This window comes from Melanostigma gelatinosum (assembly GCF_949748355.1).
Source record: "Melanostigma gelatinosum genome assembly, chromosome: 18".
Taxonomy (NCBI): domain Eukaryota; kingdom Metazoa; phylum Chordata; class Actinopteri; order Perciformes; family Zoarcidae; genus Melanostigma; species Melanostigma gelatinosum.
Window position 1 is genome coordinate 11,560,914 of NC_136651.1, and position 26,239 is coordinate 11,587,152.

At 42.1% G+C, this 26,239-nt stretch overlaps 2 protein-coding genes across 5 annotated transcripts in view; both read left to right on the plus strand.

Moving 5' to 3' along the window:
* Nucleotides 1-12,693, plus strand: part of sh2d3ca (SH2 domain containing 3Ca) — a 51,595-nt gene extending 38,902 nt beyond the window's left edge. For 2 of the 4 annotated variants that reach the window (XM_079290069.1, XM_079290068.1), the window contains exons 2-13: nucleotides 1,786-1,914; nucleotides 3,755-3,904; nucleotides 4,830-5,107; nucleotides 5,247-5,324; nucleotides 6,100-6,227; nucleotides 6,331-6,706; nucleotides 7,921-8,050; nucleotides 8,145-8,260; nucleotides 8,531-8,702; nucleotides 8,795-8,906; nucleotides 9,003-9,209; nucleotides 10,595-12,693. In XM_079290069.1, coding sequence (XP_079146195.1) covers nucleotides 1,786-1,914; nucleotides 3,755-3,904; nucleotides 4,830-5,107; nucleotides 5,247-5,324; nucleotides 6,100-6,227; nucleotides 6,331-6,706; nucleotides 7,921-8,050; nucleotides 8,145-8,260; nucleotides 8,531-8,702; nucleotides 8,795-8,906; nucleotides 9,003-9,209; nucleotides 10,595-10,770 — 2,052 coding nt within the window. In that variant the 3' untranslated portion in view covers nucleotides 10,771-12,693. The remainder of the gene's footprint in view (nucleotides 1-1,785; nucleotides 1,915-3,754; nucleotides 3,905-4,829; nucleotides 5,108-5,246; nucleotides 5,325-6,099; nucleotides 6,228-6,330; nucleotides 6,707-7,920; nucleotides 8,051-8,144; nucleotides 8,261-8,530; nucleotides 8,703-8,794; nucleotides 8,907-9,002; nucleotides 9,210-10,594) is intronic. The other 2 variants (XM_079290071.1, XM_079290070.1) reach the window with 1 other exon arrangement.
* A 3,565-nt stretch (nucleotides 12,694-16,258) lies between these two features.
* On the plus strand, nucleotides 16,259-25,885 carry urm1 (ubiquitin related modifier 1). Its single transcript, XM_079288871.1, has 5 exons — nucleotides 16,259-16,317; nucleotides 17,891-17,961; nucleotides 22,636-22,717; nucleotides 24,480-24,528; nucleotides 25,061-25,885. The coding sequence occupies exons 1-5, from the start codon at nucleotides 16,283-16,285 to the stop codon at nucleotides 25,127-25,129; spliced, it is 306 nt and encodes a 101-aa protein (XP_079144997.1). The 5' UTR covers nucleotides 16,259-16,282; the 3' UTR covers nucleotides 25,130-25,885.
* The last annotated feature ends 354 nt before the right edge of the window (nucleotides 25,886-26,239 follow it).

Consider the following 26,239-nt stretch of genomic DNA (forward strand, 5'->3'; position numbering starts at 1 on the left):
CACACACACACACACACACACACACACACACAATTATACACACCAAGTTCATTGTCGAGCATCAGTTCAGTGGCAGGCCTCGCCTGGGTTTCCAGGGAGACAAGGAAAAGCAATAACTGCACACTTGACCCCTCTGCACCTTTTTATTGGCCTCTTCACGCATACACACACGTACACTCACACACCTCAAATCTAATCTGGGAGTGGGTGAGCCCCCACGGCGGTGTTCCTCCATCTTCCCCTGAGGATTGGAGAAGAGAGGGTGGCGAGGAGGAAGTTAATAATTTCATCCTGCAGTGACCTGGCGACGATAGGATCGATTGTTTGGCTCTTGTAGTCTCCTCATGACACACGCACTCATGCGGGAAGTTGGAATCACACTCCACACACACACAGATCGTCAGTTTCCAATCGTCGCTCACACCCTCTTACGATGTCTTTGCCTCTGTGTCGCACACATTCGGCAAAAGTCTTAACAACTTACTGAAACTTTATGATATTTTGAGAGGAAGATGCACGGACGGCAGGAGGGAAAAGAGTGTGCAGGAGAGAAAGTAGGAGGAAAACATTGAGCCTAATACGAGAGAGAGGGAGGGAGGGAGAGATTGAAGGAAAATATTAGGAGGAACGACAGGGTAGCCGTAGAGACAAGGCGGTGTACTGTTTATTTTGGTCCCAGCCTCATTTCTCCTCATATTGGCAGAGTTGAAATGATTTCCTTTCGCTGTTTATTCCTGTGTGGATTTCTATCCGTTTGGTTTTGAGGTTGTTTGTGTGCGTTTTTTGCTTGCGTGTCCCCTGTTTGCCTCATCTAAGATCATCTCTCTGACCCCAATCTTTCCACAATCATCGGTTGATATGGCGTCGTCACGTTGCATCAAGGTCCCAGTGTGGGATTTCATGGTTTCCTTTCCATACCCACTCAAATAGTTCCTGAGTAGATCGCATGCAATCTTCAAACGCTTTATTGTAATGCATTCATTTATTTATACAGCTATTGTGCACAGTTTGTTTGTGAATTCAAACAATGCTGGTGTCAATATCACCTAAGAAGCTGAAATGCTTTCGGTTATTATCGCATACACGCGTAGCTTGAAGATTAGTTGTATTTAAATAATCATGAAAGTATTCAGTGGAATTTATTTTCATGTTTTTCACCCCAGTGACGTTTGTTTTTTCGTGCAAACAGAAAGATGAAGCTTTGAAATCTGAAATCTGCTCCGTTTGTTTGTGTGTAATGATGCCAAATACACAGACACACACACAGCAATGTGTATCTGGCATCATTATAAGCCATCCTGAGTGACCACACTCTACAGCTAAAGCTAGGTCGCCACTGTACATGAGAACAATAAGGGTACTCATGACAATTTCTGCCTCTTAGTAATCAGGTCAGGGTCGATTTGATTGTTTCATGTGTGTGTGTGTGTGTGTGTGTGTGTGTGTGAGTGAGAGAGTGCTTGTGTGGAAGGCAGTACACAGTGTTGCTTCCCTGCTGTGTTGCCTTCTGTAACACATGTGTGTTTTTCTGTGTGTATTTGTGTCAACGACGCTCTGCTGTATCTAAAAACCGTACAAAAAACCCGTATTGCAATATTGTAGGCCTACCTGATCTATATTTATTTTTGTATTGTAAATTCCAAATGATGTAGGTATGAATCTATTTATATAAGTCTCTCTTGAAAAATGAGATCCTAATCTCCTATGGGATGGACCTGAATAAATAAGTTGTCTGTAGACTGATAAACTGACGCCGCGTTGTCCTCTTGTGTTTGTTCCACGCAGTTCTCCAAGGAGAAGTACCTGCTGGAATCTCCTCCTGAGAAACTTCGTAAGGAGCTGGAGGAGGAGCTGAAACTGAGTGCTGCTGACATCAGGAGCCATGGCTGGTACCATGGACACATACCCAGAGAGGTAACCACGCGCTGAAGTACACTGTGGAACCTACGCATGCACAGCAGAGAACATGGAATTAGTCTTTACACTGGGAGTCCTGAATGGATGTTTAAAAAAGAACCGTTAGTTGCAATGTGTTTCCACTATATGGCTAAACTTTCATACTAAATAACAATAAACTTAATGAGTCACTAGTCTGTTAAACTTCATGTCACTCTCTCTTCGTCCCTGTGTCAGTGAAGTAGATCATGAATGAAGATGTATTGGTTTTTATTTCCCACATTTCATGATATATTTCAAAAAGACATGAGATAAAAGTCCAAACACAATCGTATTTGTGTGGGTTGATGTGCCTGTCAACCAATAGTATTCGTTGAGCGAGTACTTGGCCAAAGTCTCTGGCATTGAAAGCACAGTTTAAATGCTTTACACACAGAACGACACCGATTACTGAATCCCATCGTCTGTCACAGCTCAGTAAAAATTGCTTTAGCGTTCAGAAGGAGGGGAAACTCTGCCAAAACAGACAGCTGTGCGTGTCGCCGATGTACGCTGTTGAGTGTCACAGCTGGTGACTGAGACACAGATACACACAACAGACCTGCACCCACCCACACACAGAAATGCCCACGCACACACGTGGCACACACATGTGGAGGGTCTACTCGTTCATAGACGCAGCCTCTGTCTCTCGGTCAACCTCTGCTCTCGGTCTCACTCTCACACAGACACAGATTCAAATCAGCCATCTGTGAGTCTTTCCTCTTTTAATTTACATAAAATATTCATTTATTCATAGTTTGCTCCAGTGGAAACTTGGGGAAACCCTGAGCCCTCTGGGTACCAAAACAATACTTCGAGATTAGACTTCACACACACGTGGCTGGTGCTGTACATCCAGTCCATCCTTCCTGCTCGTTTCTTCCTTCTCGTTCTTCTTCCTTTTTTAAGTGAAGACTTCTTGTATGTGCACAAGGCATTAAGTGTATGCACCAATGTGGCTTTCCTTTTATATATATTTTTATGCATTTTGTTCTGAACTGACAGTGTAATATAATATATGTGGTATATTCTTAAATGCAGTGAGATTAAAAAAGCGACTAAAACCCTCCACAACAGAATTATGTTTCGTTATGGAAGAGATGAAAGGATCCTGTGCTTGCTTGGAGCTTTTGATCTGTGTATATACTGCCTCCTGCTGGTCTCTGAAGCACTGTTTACCTTGTGCTGCGCTGCGTTGCATATTTCATGCATCCTTGTTTCCCGTGTAGAGTAATATGAACGTGTCACGCCTTCGTCATTCGTCTCTATGCACGTCATTTGAAAGGGAACGCCACTCTGTTTGAAATATGTTTCTCTTTTCCGACATGACTACGACAACGTCAATATTTGCCGTGTCCTCTCGCAGACACCAGAGACACATTGCAGTGTTTGGTATCGGCAAGATATACAGCCAGACGCTGCTACATTTGACATGAATGGGAGCTGGCTTTTTCAGGGGTTGCACGTTTCGGCAATACATTGAAAATAACTTTCATTTAAATCTTTACAATATTGCTATCCTCAGAAAATCATTCCAGCCATTGTCGCTGGTATTTCATCCATCATTGCCGATTCAAGCTGTGCATAGCAAAGACATTTTTGGCAGGAAGAGAGATAGTTGTGTGTGTGTGTTCAGAGAAACGGCAGTCCTAAGGCGTTGTTATAAATAATCATGATTCTATAAATTCAATTATTCAACAATTGTGTCAGAATGCTGTGGCTCAGTGAGACAAGTTGGCTTCCAGCTTTTTAAGATTGGAGCCGGTGTTGTTTTTACTAACTTTAAATCACATACATATATTTTTTCTCCGTCTAGGTGTCAGAGACTCTGGTTGTACGTAATGGGGATTTCCTCGTGCGTGACTCTCTGACCAGCGTGGGTGACTACGTGCTGACCTGTCGATGGGACAATGAGGTGCTGCACTTCAAGATCAGCAAAGTCCTGGTCAAATCCAATGAGACCAAGGTGTGTATTCAATCTTTGACTGGCTGTCTGTTTCAGCCCTTAAAGTACCTTCCGTTGGATGCAGAATGCATACAATTGGGACATACTGTCATAACATTGTGCCTTGAACATTGAATGCTCTGTCATCGGTCACTGAGGGTTCAGTCAATGAGCTGTCGTCAGTCTGTGCTCTCTCGGCGGCTCTGTCGATGTGATATATCTTCATCTGTGCAGAGGATTGTGGGTCAGAATAGCCACAAAAGCATGGCATCTTAAATATTATGGCCGCAGAAGTATTTGAACGCACTAATAACATTAACGGTGGCTCTGTTCCATTTAGGTGTTTCAGCCAGTGCTTTGCTGCTGAGTCAGCACGCACAAAACCAGAGCCCTGGCATTGGAACAGTCATTAATAATGCTATTAGTCACACCTGTGTTTGACCTGTCAAACTGTTTACTGAGGTATTCAGTCTTGACTAGACTTTACTGGCCTTTATAGACATGACAGTGTTGCTGCATGAACTCATACCGAAACATCATACCGAAATGGAATGACTTTTTTTTAGGGTTGTTATTTACACCTGTGTTTGGCAACTCAAAGATGTATCCCCCATTTGAAGAGGCCTACTTTCTCTCGTTGCCCGTAATGATGGAAGTCGTTACAGGCTAATTTGGTGCAGGTGTGCCACGTTGACCCGTTGTTCCAACTCTTGCTTCTCTGTCTGCCTCTCAATTCCCACCCTGCCCACTGATTCATGTTTCATTTAGATACTCCTGCAGTGTGTAAACTGGTCTTAAGCACTGTAGAAATAATAGAATTTAAGAGCATGTTGTGCTCAATTCTTAAATAAATCTTGAGGGTAGGCTCCCTTCCCGGAGTGGTACAAGAGAAAATACCAAACAAACAAAGCTGCCATATTAAATTCTCCCATCTCTTCCTCTTCAGGTGCAGTATGTGTTGGAGTCCGACAGCTTCGACTCGGTCCAGGAGCTTGTGCGGTTTTACATTGGCCAGCGCAAGCCGGTCTCCCAGTCCAGCGGTGTCCACATCTACTGTCCGGTGAGCCGGACGCTCCCTCTGCGCTACCTGGAGGCCACCTTCGCTCTGGCCTGCAGCAAGCAAAGCTCCGCCTACTCGCCATCCAGTCAGAGGGGAGCGTACATCAAGAGACGGAGCGTCACCATGACTGATGGGCTGACGACGGAGAAGATGATACCTCACAGGTGAGCCGGGGGTGGTTTGCGTTTTTTTTTTAGTGGCAGAGATGCAACAACTAAGCAGGCAATTATAAAACCCTGGCAGTTCTTTTTTTTGCAGTCTTCATGATATTTCATTCTTGCTTTATGTTACATACATGATCAGTGACTCAGACAGTCCCAGTCCAGTTAAGACACCAGTGGCACCACCAGAACCAGAGCCGGAACCTGTGCCCAGCTGCAGGTTGTCTTGAGTGTGTATATGTTGACACGAGTGTTGTGTTTGAGCACCAAACTAGTGCACTTCCCTCACACGTTCCTCGATTCCCTTCACAAACACCGTTAGCACCTCCCCTAGTGACGAGCAGCAAGTCCTCTTCGTGTCCCCAGAGTGAAGTTGCAAAATGACTTGTTCGCTTGGCCACTTCTGCACTCGGATCGTTCAAGTTTCAAACAGAACAAGGCTTTTTGAAACTTGAATCTACAAAGAAGGAGCAGAGAAATGTGTTTGTACAGTGTGTGCACAGTAGAAGTACACGTTGGCCTCATTGGGAGTATGGAAAGGAGTTGACCAAGCTTTTAAAGAATGGAACAAAACTAAAGCTAATGACTCACTGGGCTCCAGAAGGCAAAGATGTGTGTACAAATACTTGTGCATGATTGTTGAAAATATTTTCCAGAGTTAATGCACTCAAAAAAGTGATAATGCACCTTAACCGTAACCTGAACGGATGCACCTTACATGAGTTAAATATTCTAATTTTGCAGTTAATCTCTTCTAAAGAAGCCACACTGCTGCATTCTCTGCTCCTGCTTTCAGGTCCTAAAATGGTTTTAATTCCTGAATAACACATGAGTGTTAACCTTTGCATCTGTATCGACACCATTCCTCTCATCTGAAACTGCTAATTGTGACCCCCTGAACTGCACTGCGTTGTGAGGTTTCCTTTAGTGCCTTGACGGATGTTAAATCAATACCCAAAGGTTTAAAAAAAGTCCTAAAAATGCTGTGTTTGCAGCCCGTCGACAATCCACCACCATAAAGACGCGATGCGGAACTGTGCGATGAGCATGGACCAGATTCAGGAGTATCGCTGCACCTTGTCACCTGTTGGGGAAACCCCACTGTCTCCTGCATATAGTGCTAGTAAGTGCCAGAGACACACAGATACAAAAATAAAAGCTCTCTCACTCACATTCACGAGCAAAGTCTCCATGAGAGGTAGTGAGACTCTTCTCTCTTTCTTCAGTCACCCGGCAGAGAGCCCACTCGAGCGGGAGGGCCCTGGCTGTCGTCCCGCCCTCCCCCCAGATGCGTCGTTCCAGCGACCCTCAGCTCAGCCCCTTGGCCAGTAGCAGCCCTCCAGAGCATCCCGCGCATACCTCTCACTCGGCGCACTGCACGCCCGCCCATCATCCCGGCTACCAATCGCATTCCTCAGAAACGGCAGGGAGCTACTGTGACCTCAGACCTTGCCCCGCTGGGCCCCCCAAACCCCCGACTAAGAGCTACGTGGAGCGATTGCGAGTGGAAGAAGGGAGGGAGGACGGAGCGAGGGTGGAAGGAGAGGAGGGGATGTTCAGCGCACCACAGGTGGAGACGGCATCCTCGTTCAGGCCGTCCAGGTACACATTCAACACAAACACACACAGCATTCGGCTTCCAAACTCGCACCTTAGGGTGTTTCCAAAGAATACCCGACCTCTCTTTCTATTTGATTTGAAGTACTTTATCAAAGGGATTTACAACACAAAGGCAGGAGTTAAGTGAGGGAGTGAGTGAGTCTTAGCACTATTTCTCACTTTGACCATAGATGGGAAGTAGAATACAAAGAAATTGGCTGATAAGTTGTTCAAACTGTCCAAAACATACTTTCAAATACATTGTGGGGGCTCAATAAACTCAATATGCAAAACGGTACATTTAGAATGTTGATTTAAAAAAAAGGACACAACAGCTGACTATTTTATATGCACTATGCGTTACTATAACGGTGGGAGTCACTCCTGCATGAATCGTTCTCGTTTTATTCTTCTCGTTGAGAGAAAACTGACACTGATGGAGAACATTTGAATTACAGTGATCAAGTTTCATTGTCCAGTTGCTAAGGCTAAACGTACACGCATCACTACAGCAGGATTCATTGAAGTTGGTGTGTTCAAGGGTTATGAGCGTACCTGCTGACATTTTGTCATTGAGGGGAGAAATAGTGGAGTACAGCTGTGAGTGAGCAGAGACTCGGGAAAAAATACTTGAGTGAACAGCAAATAATCCTGTGGGAAATAGCCTGAGGGCAAACTTTGTGCTGTGGTCAGAGACGCTGTGTTTTATTGGGCTTACGGTGCCAAGGGAGGACACTGTAGATGAATGAGGCTTATCACAGGAAAATGGTCGGGTACACTGAGTCGGTGGCAGCGATGGAGCAGGCAGCAGCTTTGGACACATAAGGGTCCCCTGTGAAATGTTGGCGCATGGGGATTATTGTCAGTGTTGGGGGAAATTGGTTAGTAAAGGCAATTTATGATTGAGGCACCAGTGTGTGTGTGCCTGTGACCGGCACAATGTCACTGATGTTTGATGTAGCTTTGAGTGTCGTTTGGTTTAAAATAGATACTGTGTATTTAGTTTGGCTTGCTGATGTATTAGTCCAGTTTGTTGATGTCTAGAGGCCTCACATATCCATGGCAGAGGGTTGGATGGCTACTATTTGTTAGTAACTTGGTTCTTATTGCTACATGATGAACGTAAAGTCATAACTCTTCTTTGAGCCAGACCACTGGATGATCCTGCCAGGTTTAAAAAACATTATGTTGATCTTAACAACACTCTTGTCTTGCAGGTACGAGTCTTGCCTTATGCCAGCTGAGAATAAGCCTCTGGAGATGTCGGTGCTGAAGAAAGTCAAAGAGCTGCTGGCTGAGGTGGATGCAAGGACCGCGGCTAAACACATCACCATGGCGGACTGCACGGTATGCACAAACACGCATGCTGACTTGCATACTCTCATACAGCCAATGCACAAACAGCAAATGTCTTTTTTTTTTTTTTTTAACTCTTGGACAGGTGGCGAGAATATTAGGTGTAACCTCAGAGATGCAAAGGATGATGGGAGTGTCCTCGGGGTTGGAGTTACTGACACTACCGCATGGACACCAGCTGAGACTTGACCTGCTGGAGAGGTACAAACACGCTTTGCTTTCCCACTGTCTTCCTTTATACATCACTCACAAACTCCTTCATTAATTCCTCTATTGATTAGCTGTACTCTTCTGTTCTTACCCTCCATCTCCTCTCCTCTCTTCTCTTCTCGTCTCGTAACACACTACTGTCTGCCACAATGTGAATTTCTGGCTTTCAAAATGGCTCTGCACCCGTTGCTTCCCTATCAGCAGCAGTAATTCACTTTTATTGACTCATTTTATTCAATAGCACGCTCTTCTTTTTCTCAGGTTCTACACCATGTCTATCATGATTGCAGTGGACCTGCTGGGCTGCACGGGAAGCACAGAGGAGAGGGCGGCACTGCTCCACAAGACCATCCAATTGGCAGCAGAGTTGAAAAGCAACCTGGGCAACATGTTTGGCTTTGCTGCAGTGATGAGAGCCCTTGAGCTGCCACAGGTAACGGATATAAAAACAGATAAAAGTCACCGTCGTTCATCTTCTACGGTTTGCATTAAAACATTTTCTTGTTGTGTCATTCGCGGCCACAGATTTCCCGCCTGGAGCAGACGTGGGTGACTTTACGCCAGAGACACACAGAGGGCGCTATTCTATATGAGAAGAAGCTGAAACCGTTCATGAAGAATATGAACGATGGCAAAGGTGAGACCCTAGTTTAAATGGTTGGTATGCGTTGGTATGCGTATGGTAAGTGTGTATTTATTTACAACTCAACTGAAAACTCTCCTGTGATCACAGAGTCAAATGCCCTCGCCAACACTTCCTTCCCCCACATCATCCCCGTCTTGTCCTTGCTGGAGCGGGGCATGGCGGTCGGGGAGGCCCTGGAGCCCTGGGAGAGTGCCGAGGTGGGAGTAGATGTGGTCATGTACCACCTAGAGGCAGCGCGTACCATCGCACATCACGGGGCGATCTACAGAACCAACACCGAGACCAAAATGCAGGGTAAGGCCAAGGGCAGTCTCTGGAAGTGAGACCTGAGACAGCATCTGCGTCGGTCGGTGGCATGTTGGCTCCCAGGCGATGAATCCTAATTATTTTAGTGATACAATGTAGACATTATACCTACTAGCAACAGCATGTTAGCGTTGTCATTGTGACCATGTTGGCATGCTGATGTTAGTACCGGTATTTAACTCAAAGTGCTTAAGTTCAGCTTCAAAGAAGTGCCAGCATGGCTTTAATAAAAGTATATTTTCTCTTCAGCCCTTTACTCCTAATACTCTTTGGTTTACGCTCATTAATACAGTCGAGATTAATTATTTCATCCACACCGACCTCAAGAAATGATGAAAATAAACCATTTTCTCCTGCATTGTGTTACGTCTCATGCTGTTAACGCATTGCTGTTGATAATGAGCGTGTTCAGTTTCACTGATTTGATGTAATGATTGTGTGTGGTTACTATGTTAACTGTATTGACCCCTAACACCTCCCCAATGATTCTCAGTTTGAGGCCATTACTGCATTATTGAACAGTGTGCCAATAGCTATCGGCTCACATCTCAGCTTCCTGTTATATCGCGCCATCGATCAGCCTGACCTCAGTCTGCTCCCCTCATCAATATTTCTATGAGCCGAAGTTAAGATGCTTTACGTCATACAGTTGTCAAAACGGGTTCAGCTCAAGATGTTTTTGTTCCGAAGCTATTTTTAGTTCATCTAAAGGGTAAATTCATGAATTGAATTGAGCATGTCAGCGTGGACATTCATTGTTTACCCTGGGAGCCGTATGTGTGACAGAATAATGTTTCGGCCTCATCTCGTGGTCTTCATCAACAAGTGGAACTGGCTCCAGATGTCATCCCTTGATCTGGACTGGGCACGAGATAATAAGTGGTCATATATGTGGGAAACAAATGCTGATAAAGGTCACGTGGTGTGGTTGAAATAGTAGTTGGTGAACCTTAAAGTTGAGATTATTTTGTCACACAGAATGATGATGGATTTGAATTTTCAGCACTATTTTGTTCATTGCGCCGTCTACATCTAAATTGTTTTTCTTTCAATTAATTTACTTACGTTCTAAGATGCATTTGGAATTTTTCTGATTTTCAGTTTCAATTTTTTTGTTAGTTTTTGTTACAGTATTATTGATATGCTTATATTCTATGTCACGTTTTTTGGGTGCTTTTAATAAAAATGTCAGAATATTTGTTCCCAGATGTATATTTAGCGATTATAAATGGAAGAACAGACACTAAAGTAGTCGTTGAAAAAAATCTGCTCCCCAATCTTGTCGTCAACTTTTTTTTTGTTTTCTGTTGATTGATTATGACAAACAAGATGTCATCTACAAACAGTAACTGATAAACTCCTCTCCTCTCCAGGATTCCAGGAGCGAGCGGAAATACACGAGATCTTCCAGACAGAGTTTCAGATGCGTCTGCTGTGGGGCAGCCGCGGCTCTGAGGGCAGCCAATCGGAGCGCTACGAGAAGTTCGACAAGGTTCTCACCGCTCTCTCTCACAAGCTAGAGCCTCCTGTGCGCCAGAGCGAGCTATAGCACCTGCCCCACCGACCGACATCTCCAAAACACCCCCCATCTGCACACACCACTCATTGTGCTATGGTCTAGGTTTGCATCGTAAAGGATGATGTGGAAGAGTCCAGCGAGAACACTGAGGGGGTGAATGAAGAAGAAGCAGCTAACAGAGCATGTGCAGTGAGCAAAACAGAAGAGGGGGGGGGGGTGACCCGCTCCTCTGCATGGTACAAACAGTGACATGTGTACGGTGCCTCCCGAGGGCCAGACAGAGCTGCAGAGTTTGGCTTTGCTCCAATAAAACAGACGCTCTTGTTTCAAACAACTGCTGTCACACACTGTAGCAGGAATGCTAACAACGACTTGCATAGCTCACATAAAGATGTTTTGTCTCTGAGTGAGAGTGTGTGTCTGTGCGCCTGCGTGTTTGTTTACATTCCTTCATTTTTGTATGTCATTACTGTTTCATGTATTTTTATTTTTTTGTCTTATTTATTTGTTACGATCAAAGGATATTTGAACATCATGGACGTTGCGTCACCAAACTCATGAGAATCTGCCAGAGCTTATTCCGAGGGAACCACATTCATAAAACCTTATTAATTATGTATCAAGATGTCCCATTGAATCCCATTAAAAATGTATCGGGCATGCATTAATAAATGTGTCAGGAAATGAAACATTTGCAGAAGTAATGCAGCAACTTCAATATGAGGGCTTTGTGAGTTGTTAAGAGGACAGCGCAACTTCCCTCTGTTGTAGCCGTTTGACGAATATATTTGATATCGTTTCTTGTGCACATCATTTAGCTCAAAGCGGCACTAAGACAGAGGAAAAATGGAATGTATACTCATTTAGTTTAAGTAATGTTTCACTTATTAAAACATGTTTATGTTTAAGTTGCAGAAATAATTGAAATGGTTGGTGCATGCAGCCACAAATGTTACACAAATTAGAATGTTGCTCTGAACTACTAATTCAAATATAACAATGTGTCAAACTTGTGAAATATGCAGATGATAATAACCGTGACGATCGTTCAGGTTTGTAAAATATCCAAATTGATACCAAACTGACTTTTTCCAGTTTGAAAACCAATGAAGGATAAAAGAGGTTCCCAAACTGAGGCAAATAAGGACACATGGACCACAGCGCTGCTGCAGGGGATGTCTTTTGGTTGTATGTTCTGAGTTTGTGTTCCAGCAATAGAGCTAATCTTTTATTGCTATGGGATGTTGTTGTGGATGACTGTTCAGTGTTAAATCATTCCTGTATTATCAGCATGTGGGCCTGAGAGGGCTGGAGCCGACATCTCGGAGCTATTCAATCATTTCATCCAAGGGCTGAGAGCCCCTGAGGTACAGACACCCATTCACAAAATTCACCTTTTTTGCCCCCCACATCAACTTAAAATGTATATAATTTGCTCTCTCTGATGATATGAACCAAAGTCATATCGGATATCAATCAATCAGAAATACTTCTAAAAAAATACCCTTCTGCCTGATAGTTGCATATCAGAGATTCTTTGCTGGGTGTTTGATTGTCCTGCTTTCTAGTCTGAGCCTGTATCAGATCTTGAGGTGAGGAGCCACGTGCCAGTTCCCACTGTGGTCCAACAGGGGGCGTTCTTTAGTCATCAAAACACTGAATCATTAATTGTAATACAATATAACGGCACGACCTATATACAGAAAACACATGTATTGTGTGTTTTGAGACCAATGTTTGATACCAATAATATTAGATATGAAATCTACAGGTTTGGGTTTGATATCTGATAACACAGATGAGGAAAAGGTGATGTGATATGTTTTTATTTGTCCTCTGTTGAATGCTGTACAGGAATGCTCTGACCACGTGTGGATACTCCTGTTTTTTTTACAACAGGATTGCGTGAGATGAACGTGAAAAGCAAAAAGACGAGAAATGTTTCAGGACTGATCTCACGATTTTTTTTTTTACGAACTGTATAAAGCAATTCACTGTTTTTCAAATAAAATAATTGCTTGTGTGAAAGAGTTTAGTTTTGTTCAGAAAAAATCCCAAAATCTAATTTTTTGCTGGTATTGTTTTGTTTGGTTTACCTTTATATTTCTCATAATCATCAAATCCCATGAACAGAAGTAAACCAACAGTTAAGTAATGCATTTAAAGTCTTATACAGCTTATTTCTCTGTGACTTAGACCTCAATTATTGTCCAAAAGCTGTAAGAAACACATCAATGAGCTACACTGTTGCACCTGATGACATGAACGTATTTACGTATGAAAGCCCGGGGAAGTTAGAATGTGTTGAGAGACTGACAAAAAACATTTGATTTCGTCTTTGTATGCGATTTGTTGACAATTATTAGAAAAATAAAATAAGAAGAAAAAAAAAGAAATATATAGATAATAGCCTGTAACATTTAAACTCTAAAAACACAAAGGGTTTCTCTCTATACATATTATTGTTGTAGTAGAAAAGACACCACCACTGAATTCCAATTAAGATACTTAGCAACAACTAGGCTAGAATTGATGGTGTAAAAGGTTTTAGCTTTGCTTGCAATGCACATAAGTAACCAATAGGAGGCACCATATCACTACCAACCCCAAGCTGACCCTTCTCGTACACACACTTATCCCTAGTTATGCACATCCTGGTTCCTGGTCCAGTTCAGGTAGCTGGGTCCTCCTCAGGTAGACGACAACATCTTTGTCAGTCCACTAGTTTCTTGGATCCTGCACCCTCCTGGGCACTTTAACTCCTCTGTTAATGGTCACATGCATTTAAATCTACAATGTATCTCCATGTTGAACTGAAAATGCACCGCATGAAGTGAGCATGCGTGATGTGCGAAGCATCACACATTGTTTTGCAAACAGACCCATGGTGGTCGCAGTGGGAGGGAGACAAAGACAGATGGACTGTGCGTGTGTGCGTGTGTGTGTGTGTGTGTGTGTATCCATGCACGAGTGAGCGTGTGTCTGTATGTGTGCGCGCATGTGTTTTTGTCTCAACGTGTGCTTTTTGTAAACGTGTGTGTGCCACAACACAGATGTTGCAGGACAACTGCTGTTGCTCTTGCTGCTTACTCCCTCCATGAAGGAGGCAGGAGTGCAGTAGTTTCCTGGGGGAAAAAAGAAAGTAGAATTCCTGAATTTGTGACATGAACAAAGTTATAATGTAGAACAGAAAGTACAATAAAATCAAACAGAACAGAATAGGATGCCACATAATCTGCTACAATAGAAAATGATCATTCGCTCTGCTCTTTGTCTCCCCTTCCCATACAGTACATAGGCGTAACATGTTATGGATGTAATCTGTAAGAGGATTCTCTCTGCTTGGTATCATGGTACATGTTCATTTCAGCTCTTTATGTTCCTTATTGAAACAGACCCAAGATATCCGGGGCCAGCCAGCCAGCCAGACCACCGTCATCAATTCACCCCTAATCTCTCCCCCCAGTCCTTTTATAGCTAATCCATTGTGCGGGTCATTGTCATCTGATCATGTGTGACCCTGGCTGCTCTATAGCTGGTGCCTGGCAGCGTAGCGTTGACTTTTGACGTTCATCTGCAGGAAGATATGGAACTTCATTTCAAGAAATGTCTCAAATCACATCCAACTCTGAGTTTGAGAGGCTGAAGATGAAGATGGCCGAAGTGTGGGCGGGATATTGGAGACCGCCAACAAAATAATGAGGACAAAAACATAGTATTTGTCATGCCAGAGGTTAACTCGGCTCCTTCACAGAATTAATTACCAGTCTGATTAACAGTAATCTAATAAAAACTGTTGGACATCATGAATCAGGTAGTGAATCACGTTTTTTGAGATACATTTTATTTAATGTGCACATGAACATCAGCATATCCTTTTAACAGGGTGTTGTGTATTCCAGTTTTACAAACACAGCATAATGGAAATGAGCATGTCCGCTAAGGTTCGGTTAACAGGTGTTTCACATCATCTTCAACTGAATTCAAAATATTGAAATATCTCTAAATCTTCTTCATTTCAAATCTAATAAAACAAATCGTACTAAACAAAAGAACAGCAATTATTTGTGTACACTTATCAAACGCATGTAATGTATGTTTTTGGTCACTTCATACTGAGATGAATAAAGCACAAGAAGTCCATCAGAGTACAAAAGAAGCACTGCGTACTATCCACCGCTGTACGTGCACCTCAAGGCAGCTCAGCAAATGTGACGTGACACCCAGTGATGGTGTGATCATTCCTGGATAGCTCATGAACCTTACAGCCATAACGATCACACCCCACCTTCTGCCCCTTTGTCCCCCTCTGTGCTCACCCCATGACTGTATGCTCCTCATCCCAGGACGAGAGGCTGCAGCCACAAATGGCGCATATCATGTCTTCATCATCTTTCAAAACTTCCACTGCGGCCTCCAGCATCAGAGGACCCCCTTGTTTTCCTGCCTGCCTCCCCACCATCGCCTCACTCCTCCCTCACCCCTGCCAGGCCCCTGGTCGATCTGTCTATCTGCCCCTGCACTGACTCCTCATTAACACATGAATGAGGACAGGGAAGGGCCTGCTAAGGCTTGGACGCCAACAGAAGGCAGCGGATTTGCAATTCAAACCTCTGACCGACCCCCTCCCACCTCCTCCTCCTCCCGGCCCTGCATACTGGGACTGGAACTGTCACCAGTATGATTGAGGATGCATGCGAGGAGGGAGAGAGGGACAGAGAGAGACAGATGTGCATTCACACACTCGTGTCAGGCCTCTGCACACTTTCATATTGACATACACAATGCAAATACATGCAGACATGCACAAGGCATGTGAGAGAGAGAGAGAGTGCTGCATACTAATGACTTTCCAATGTAATGATTTTCTAAATTAGCATTAAGTTCAAGGGAATACCAGTTCATAAATGGGGCCACCGTCACACGGAATCAGTTACAGAGATGCTTACTGTTCCCAGAGTGCAAACTAAACACGGAGAATCAGCATATACTGCAGTTAGATTCAAATCCTATCCTGTATTTATGTCTCTGTTCTTAACATTTTCATTTAAACCTTTAAAAGGTTTATATTCTTTAATGTGCATTTGAACATGTCCATGTTGTTTTTATTCATTCTTTAATATCAATTTAATAACAACATGTATTTTTACAAAATAATATTATTTCTAAAAATATTATAAGCTTGCTTTCAGTTTGCTGATTATGTCAAGTCTCTGTTTTTTTCATTTCTTTATTTTCTTTTTTAAGCACAAAACTGGCATACATACAAAACTTACATATACAAAGTAAAAACAAAAAGATGATAAAAAAGAGATATTAATTTTTAAAATCGCTTGAATTACCTTCTTCTTCTTAATGTTTCTTATCGGTTTGCTATATTGATGCAGTTCTTGATAAAAATGTCCAAAATTAGTTTTGATGTCGATTAAACATTAATGTATTCTTTTGTATGGAAAAATTGCCTTCAATACGTCACTTCCGGCTTACCCTCGCCACTACTTCCTGCTTACCCTCGCCACTACTTCCTGCATGTGCCGACAATATGGCAGCGCCCGTAGCGATTCACCTGGAGTTTGGGTAGGCGAATATACAACTCTTCATGATAATGTCGTACTCCAGTTGTGTTGTTCTGTGAGCAGTTTTGCAGAAACAAGAGGCTGAATAACCTCTGTACCCGTTTATTTATGCATCGTCAGCCGTCGCTTACTTAAACAAGACCTCACGTCAGTGTAACAGCTAGGTTAGCTGCCTGCTAGTTTTGAGATTGTTTATGAAATATTCACCATTGTGGGGTCGCGTTTTCTCTGTAAATTGACAGGAATAGAAGACGTTGTGTCTGTGACCTTATCTCACACTCACCACGACGCACGAGCACACACTCGGTCGGCTCGTGGTTCCTCTTGCAGCTCAGCCAGATGTGCAGAAGTCTGCCTTTCAAAACATGGCAAGAATTTCTGAACACAAGCTTGAATGAGCTGCTAAACAAAAGGAAAAGTAGCACCAATCAACATTTAGACCTCAGCCTCAAGTCAGACCTGCTTCACTAAAATGAGTAATTTGGGCTTAAATTACTATTACTTGTTACTATTGTGAGTATTGCCTTACTTTATACTTCTCAATAAAACAATAAATATGATAGCAACAGTACATGAGTGGGGATAAGTATAAAGTCAACTGTCATGCTATATGTAATTTAAGAAAAGAAATATTAAAATCAATGTTGTAATATATATATATATATATATATATATATATATATATATATATATATATATATATATATATATATATATATATATAAAATGTTGGCACATATATATAAAATGTTGGCACTTATATATATATATATTCTTTTTATATAACATTTTATTGATATATATATATATATATATATATATATATATATATATATATATATATATATATATATATATATATATATATATATATATATATATATATATATATATATATAGAGAGAGAGAACTCATAGCTCCCTATTGTTAGCTCGGAGCTGACATGTTACAGTAATTGATAGGAAGGTCTTAGCCGGTGAACCACAGGTCAGACGACCATGCACAAATGTGACATTGTCTAATAACAAGCATGCAATGTCACGAATGTGGGAATAAAAACAATTTTAGGACTTTGTCATTATTTTCCAGAATTACCAATCCTTCAAAGTTCTTGCATCCCAGTAAGTCATATGGACAAGTGTGTCAGATCTGTGCCTCTGAAAGCACCAAACAAATCGTACATGCTGTCGATCACTTGTACTCTTTTTTTCTTTTTTTTATTTAATTTAATTTATTTTTTATTTTATTTCTTTTTAATTTTTTTTAATTATCAACATTTTGCGGTTATGGTTATTTTAATGCCCGGAGTTTCCTCACTGAGACACACTTGATATACTGAACCTTTGTCTTTGAAAACCAGGGGATGAATGAGTTTAATCCTGCAACCCGTTTGGTCACTTCAATGTATGTTCTTTATCTGTAAAGGTGTGTTACACCTGTATTAAACAGCAAAAGACAACCATATGTTTACTCTCAGCTTAGCAGACCTCATGACATGTTTGTCCTGTAGAGTATTTAAACACCACATAAACACACACTTAATTAGCCTATCTGACTCTTTTTTTTTTGTCTAGAGGTGGAGCGGAGCTGCTTTTTAATGGTGTGAAGGAACATCATGTGACTCTTCCGAGCCAATCCGAACCTTGTGAGTATCACCATGTCCGAATGAGAGCCTCATTGTGAAACAGTGACATCCTCAAGATGCTTTTCTTTAAAATACATAACACACCAGCTCATGAATGGACTGCCTTTCATGACTTTTCAAAAAAATCCGTGTTTTTAGCTGCATTACGAATATGAGGTTTCAGGGTGATGAATTACATATTTACAGGTTTACAGCCTCGCCAAGTTGACTCACATAATGTGTTGAAATCAATGGAAGACAATGGCTTCCTGGCAGTTAGGATGTTTGAGGAGAAACTTAAAGAATCCTTAATTAATGACATCTCTGTCCCTTACCTGATGCTGGTGTGCAGATGATGTGTTTGTGATCTAGTACACCTCAGTGACTCTGTTACTTAAAGTTTGGAAATGTTTAGCGGCCATTTAAAGAGAGGTCACATAAAAATGCGAAGCCCTCAGTATTGTCCTGATTTCACATAAAACCTTTTTGTTTTAATTATAAGAAGAAAAATGTTTTTTACATCATAATGGCCAAACACGTTATTTATTTAACCTTTAACCAGGAAGTCTTTTGAGATATATGGAAATGAATTTATATTAGTATTTGTTGAGGGAAGATGGGGACATATATTGTGATTTGTGACTGGTATATTAAAACCAATGTAAACAAACCATATATAGCATCTTTCCCTTTGCACACAACTTCTTCCATGATCCATGAACCTTCTCTCTCTCTCTCTTTGCTTCCATCCTCATGAATGGATCCTTTCACTTGTGAATGTTGCCCACTGTTAATGCAGATGTTTGTGTGTATGTGAATGGAGGTAGGAAAGGGGGCAAAAAGGGGAAGTCTATGTTTTTTCTGTTGGTCAAGATCATTTTGGCTGACTTGGCGGGCGTGTTTCTCAGTTCATAAAAACTTTCCTACCTCAGGATCCAAATTGATTAGATTTTATTCTGCTGTGGGATTCGGGCTCCTTCCAATATGGGTCACTAGCTCACATGGAGGAGTCGAGGGACAACCGGCCCGCAGCCCGACTTTATTTCCCAAACCCTGCTCAGGACCCGGGTCACTGAGGAAATGAGGAGGCAAGTGAATGGAAGTTGCCTAGAGGTGTGTGTTACAGAGAGAGGGAACAAATGAGAGAAATATGTGTCTTTGGTATTTAACGAAACAAAGGGTGTTCATCCATGGCGCTGATGTTACCACGACAACAAAAAGACAAAAGTTGACCAGAATGGGGAATGTCAGCCAGATATGACCTCGCTGCACCAGCGGACCTGTGTGTGTGTGTGTGTGTGTGTGTGTGTGGTTTCACCATGTTGTGCACAGTTCATAATTTCAGCTTCACAGGAGCACAGACATTTTGACACAACCTTTCATGGACGTATTTTGCTCATTATGATCTTAAGTCTGAACTGGTTGTGTGTCTGGCAGGTTTGCTGATCCTGAAAATGTCTCTCCGAACTAATTTCGCCTTACACAACTGTGTGTGTGTGTGTGTGTGTGTAGGTGTGTGTGTTAGTTAGTACAGAAGGGGTGAAGGCAGATATAATTGGTTCTGAATCCTTCGTATTTCTCTTTGACCCCAGCCGGTGATTGATGACCCTCAACTGAAAGACCCCACCCCCACACTCTCTCTCTCCCACACACACACACACACACCAAAACCCCTGTGGTCTTAGATCACACAGTTTTTGCCCCTCGCATCAGCAGAAAGATGGATAGCTCATCCCCCCTCGCATGACAGTCATAATCGCACAAAGACAGAAAAGAAGAGGGGGGGGGGGTGGGACTGCACGCACAAAAGAAAAGCGACCACAGTTTTGAATCGGCGTCAAAATGGCGCCCTTTCCCTCCCTCCCCTCCTTCCCCTCCCTCCCTGTCTCCTCTCTACCCACGCAACGCAGCTATCCCAAGATGCTTCAGGAGCCTGTGACGCATTTTCCCTCTCTCGTCTGTTTGTTCCCTCGGTTTCTCCCCCCCCCCCCCCCCCCCCCTCTACCTGGACCGCAGAGCGCTTTCAAAAACCTTCACCCCCCAGTCGATCCACGTCATTGGTCTTTCCTTTCACCTCTCTTAACTCCTTATTCCTTTACATTGTCCTCCATTTTTAAAACGTGACGTGAAGTGGTTGCCCCATGTGTAACCTTTTTTTTTTTTTTTTAAGACAAAAAGCTGTCTGAATTATTATTATTGATCCGTGTATTGAGCTAAGACAACCTATCTATTGTCTGTGTGTGCAACTTGTGTGTGCAACTTTGCTTGTGTGCGTCGAGGGAGGGAAATGGAAATACAGGCTAAAGATGGAAAGAGATGAAGGAGAGAGAGAGAGGAGGAGAGCAGGTTTTACGAGAGAGGGAGAGCAAATGAAAAAGTAAATGGGCGATGGGATGAAAGAGTGAATAAGGGGTAATGGTGGAGAAAAATGACCAATGGTCAAAAGCAGAGAGGGAGCAAAAAAAGGAGTCACCACAAAGAAGGAGTTATGACTGCTGTAGTGATTAGTTCTGTTTTTAGCCCCGCAGAGGTGCAGGTCAATATTCACTGCCTCCTCGTGTGTGTGTGTGTGTGTGTGTGTGTGTGTGTGTGTGTGTGTGTGTGTGTGTGTGTGTGTGTGTGTGTGTGTGTGTGTGTGTGTGTGTGTGTGTGTGTGTGTGTGTGTGTGTGTGTGTGTGTGTGTGTGTGTGTGTGTGTGTGTGTGTGTGTGTGTGTGTGTGTACGCACGCACGCTGCAGGAGACGTAGTTGTCTTTTTTATACGGAGGCCTGGAACTGTAGAAAACTAGCACTATCATTATACTACTGAGCTGGCTGAGAGCACTGCAATTAACCTTAGCACCGCTCACACACACACACACACACACACACCTTACACATCACATATCATCCACACAGGGAGTTGCCCTCATCAGTGACCAGGCAGGTGTCTCTATAAATATATTTGTCACAAGCCAAATGCTTCAGTCGGCCTTTTGATATTTATTTCATGCGTTTTTTTACGTTTTTCTTCGTTTGTATTTCATTTGATTACATCTTGTGGTTATTTGTATTAAAACGCTTTATCAGCAAGCACTGCAATCTCTGTTGTTTTATGGCTTAATAAATGAAACCTTGAACTTTAAAAGACGACTCCTCCACAGAAGAGACATTTTCTTTAGATATGTGGTTTAATAATTTCATAATCTGAAAAAGCAGGTGTGTTGGTGGGTTTCAGGCACCAGAATGTCTCAGTGAGTTTAGATATGCACTACATGTATGCCTGCATTTTATATCCAGCATAATCATTGATTGAAAGTTAAAAAAATAAATAATTCTGAATGTATTTCATGTAAAAGCTGCCGTGGTCTTTGCACAGTTTTGTGATGTTGGCTCTGCCTTTGATCCGGCTGATCCTGGATCCCCGTGTGACTCGGCTCCTACCTGCTACGGCCTCGGCGCTCTCCTTCCACCTGGCTTTGGGACGACTCGCTGTCGTCCTCTTACCCTCGTATCTGCTCCATCTCCTGCCGCGCTCGTTTCATTTTCCTCTCTTGTAATCTCTGTATCTCTCTCTCCTGTTTATTTACTCTCTCCTCGTGTATTTCCATACCGCTCGTCTGGTCTTTTTCGTTCCTGTGTAAACTGGTCAAGGAGGCTGATACTGTTCATTTTGATGGTGGGTGTGTGTGAGTGTGTGTGTGATATGGCTACCAGAAATTGCAGTGCTGTTCTCAAGTGTTATCGCGAGGCATCATGTACATCGAGAAGACAGCTGTGATCATACACACTCGAAAACAAGAAAATATTAGATTTCGTTTGTGTCCATAATGTTACACTGTTTCCGTACATTTCTTTAAGGAAACACACCAAGCACTAACACACACACACACACACACACTCAAAAGCTCTCAGACCACCTTGAATCTTGATGCGAACGACAGCCATTACTCTAATATATTCATTGTTGGTAGTTTTGCGGGGATTTATCCTAAAACCTCTCATTGTCGTCGCCTTTGTGGCTTTCTGTCAGTCGGTCTGAGTGCGGCTCAGCCTATTGTTGAGACGAGGTCAATCTGATTGTTCGAGAGGTCAGACTCATAGACAAAAATCCAGCATTGCTGATATCCAATCTCAGGCGAGAAGCATTTAATGTTCCAGTCAAACAAAGAAAATTATTCTTCTGATATCGGCTTTTTGGATTATTTTATTTGTCCTGCGTTGAAAGAACTTCACAAGTGTGATGCTGCAGAGGAATATTATTGCATTTATATATTTTTTTAAAGAAGTAGATGCTTTTGGAAAATGTCTGACTTAATATTTCAATTTTTTTTCCTTCATTTTAACCTTTTGAAAATGTCGAGCTGTGGGTGTTTTTTGATTTCTAATCTGTCCAGTCGTGTCTAGATTTAGACAAACAAATATTCATTTAATTTCTTTCCAGCCAAGGTGAACAATGTCGCTCTTGGCTATTGACATCAGTCAACCATCCCCCCCCATTTCCAGACCCCCCCCCCCCCCCAAACATACACATACACTCATAAATATACATGCACACAGACGCACACATACACAGCCTCGTCCCGCCTGGTGCTTCTGTCGCGTCACATCGACCAGGGGGCTGGAACCGTGCACCTTGACCCTTAACCCCTGACCTGTGGCCTCTGTTGTCTGTCTGTGTATGGGCTTTGTGTGTGTGTGTGTGTGTGTTTTTTAGGGGACGTGAAGCAGCTGCTGGTCTGGATCCAACGGAACCTGCTGAAGGAACGGCCCGAGCTCTTTGTCCAGGGAGACTCTGTGTGAGTGTGTGCGTGCACTTGACACACACTTGGATCTGTGTCCAACAACATGACCTGAAATGATACGTTATGCATCACAGCAACAAAATAAATGTACTGCCAAATGTAACTGAAACATTTGGTCACAACAGCTCTATGAGAACATGTGAAATTATGAAAATGAAAGTGAAGTAGATTGTGAAGCATTTTTTTTCCTGCAGTTCAAAACTGCTGAAATCCTGGAGGAAAAAAACTGTCTAGTCTTCAGGTTATGGGTTTCAGTAAGATGATTACCTGTGTGTGTGTGTGTGTGTGTGTGTGTGTGTGTGTGTGTGTGTGTGTGTTGTGGGTCCAGGGCTCACAGCAGCCTGATAGGACTGGCTGACTTTTACAGCTGCCTTTGTGCAGGACTATTTATAGCACCACCTAACCAATGACTGGAGGAATAGCTGGCCTACCTATAAACCGTGTACATTTGATGTGTGTGTGTATTTCATGTTGGAAGCACACGCATCATCAAGGTGTTTCTTCAATATCTTTTAAAAAAACAATCTGTGGGTGATTAGTTGACAATCTTTGTCTTTATCTTTAATTCTTTTGTTCCTTCTCAGCAGCCCTGTTGTTTGTGTGTGTTCTTGCCGCATGTTTGTACTCACAGGTTCCTCTCACATTGCCCTTTCTCATTGACGTCATAGAGCATCAAGGTGGAGAGCGGCTTATTTGAACTGCTTCAGGCATTATCTCCCCACCCACAATACCTAAATAGTTTCCTCTGTGGCGTTCAGAAATGAAATACACCAACTCATGTGAAGGAGACTGCACCCAGAGGTGTTTGTCCCCTTACCCCCATTATCCTCTTCTGAAGGGTGGGGATTTTTTGTTTTCGGCTTCATCTGTACGTTATTTTTGGGCCGCCATTAATTGTCAGTGACAGTTTGTTTCCCCCCACGTTCCCTCTACTATTTTACTCAAGACACTTTTGTCTCTTTTATATTAAAAGACAGATCATTATATTCAGCCCTTGTTAGCCAGAAAACTATTTTCTGAGTTTGTGATTGCTAATACAAGTGCTTTATGCATAACGTGCTGTAACATGGACATAACGCACACATGCAGTCACAGATACTGTTAGATGTATTATCATAAATATACCAGTGTGTGTTCTCAAACTGAATACTGGTTGTCTATTAATTTCATACTGTGAAGTGTTGACTATTTTCTCTGGGCTACATTTTGCTCCTGAAAAATATTAAGAATAAAAATATTGTTTTCGGTTACTTTTAGGTGTCATCAATTATCTTTTACTGTTATTTTTGACTTTGATTACGACTGAATAACAGACTTTGCTTGCTAAGAAAAGAAAAAAAATATGAATATGAAAATGTCCTGCCCATTAAATAGAGGAAGCTATTTCTCTTTTGTTCAACATCATTAAAATCTTTGTTGTAGTGCTGCTGTCATTCATTTAATTATATTTCAAAACAACTTTAATTAGTTTTTATTGGATGCTGGATGCAGATCAGGGTTTTTTTTCTGTGTGTTTTTTTTTTTTAATGTGCATCTATGGAGGCATTCTGCTCTCCCGATGTGTGTGTGTGTGTGTGTGTGTGTGTGTGTGTGTGTGTGTGTGTGTGTGTGTGTGTGTGTGTGTGTGTGTGTGTGTGTGTGTGTGTGTGTGTGTGTGTGTGTGTGTGTGTGTGTGTGTGTGTGTGTGTGTGTGTGTCCCCTGTCCCCTGTCCCTTTGGGAAATGTGTCTGACTCAAAACGGTGTGTTTTCCCACAGGAGACCTGGGATACTGGTGCTTATCAATGATGCAGACTGGGAGCTAATGGTGAGCTCTGGGAGCCATGTTCACTGTCAGATGGTGGAGAGAGATAGTGTGTGTGTTTCCAGTAGCTTGTAAAAACTTGCAATATTTTTTATTTTAAGCTCTTTGACCGATGTTTCCATTACAGTGTTAAATGACTGGAGGTCATGTCTCCGTGCATAGATCCCGAGCATTTAATTCAGGTCTGTTTGTGTGCGGGGGCAGGTTATAGCCTCACTGATACTGATATTGCTCATTTTCTGAGTCAATGTTTCGTGTAACGTGAAAGCAGCTGCAAGACAGGTTCATCCTTGGGGTCTCGTATCTGAACACACATTTACACGCACACACAGAGCCAACGCTTCAATTTCAATCCATTGATTCAATTACAGGACGCAACACAGGATGTAAATGAAATGAAAATGTTGTCATTGATTGGACCCCAGTGGGAGCACGGGAGCAATACGCACATTTGTATTAGCGAAGACAGACATTTCTGCTTTGACTTGTAGAGATGTGCGAGTATTGAATGTGTCGTGTGTTTTGTAAACCTCAGGGGGAGCTGGACTACCAACTACAGGACCAAGACAACGTTGTGTTTATTTCCACTCTTCATGGAGGATAGCACATGAACGATGGAATATGTGGAAATTCAGAGATGATCACCAAGAAAAATGTGGAAACTGTGAGACGGGAGTTCTGCTTTTTTTAAATCAAAACTGGACAGGTGTATCAATCTCTGTGTACTGGCCGACTCACAGGTGCGAGTGCAAATATCTGCCTTTGGTGTTTAAAACTTCACCTCCCTGCATCCTCAATGCAGCATGATAGACAAAAAGGCCTTATCTTAGTCTCCAATGGCCGTCAGGAATATAAAATACAACGTTACACTTTGCTTGAAGAATCAGCATGTCTGAGCAGTGAATATACAAACATGTAACAATATCTTCATAAGGAAATGTTAGGTGTTTTTTTTCATCTGTCAACTGATAATTTCTCCTATGAAGACATTTTTTAAATCTGTTTTACAATAACATCTATTTATACCCCATAAGCGAGTTATGGATGCTTCACATGGGGTTGCAGTTGTTGACAAATAGTTAAGGAACAAAAATGTTCTTACAATGTTTACAAGTACATTATAGTGTGTTATAATGCATAGAAATGCTAAATGCAGGGGTTAAAATAAAGTGTTATTGTTTTGGGTTTTTTGGACCGATGTGATGTAATTTTTCTTAAAATATATTTTAGTCTTCTAATTTTTATATTTTTCCTCACGTAATGAAAGAAAGATTAAAAGCTTTTTTTGTAAAATAAATTGAGTCCTGACTTCTGTGATTCATTTTCAAAATGGTAATTTTTCTAAAATATTTAGCAATAGTATTTACTTCAAAGAGCGAATATTTCCAGTTGGAAGCACAGTGGTGAAATAAGCATTAATTCTACATTATGAACATTTAATTCCGATTAAATTTCTACTGTTAACTATGTTATGATTATTGTATAATAAAGGTTATTCATTTACAATTCCCCCAAACCACATCATGTGTTTCTGCACTGAATGAACGACAACATCTCTCTCGATGCCAAAGTACAATCTTGACTGCAAAGATCCACAGCACCCTGTACAGCACGCAGAGGCCTGGCCAAACCTTTTTCTCAATTAGGATTTTACATCACGCTTGGATTATTCCTGCTGGTATCTTATATCTGATCGATTTAAGACCGGCGCTGT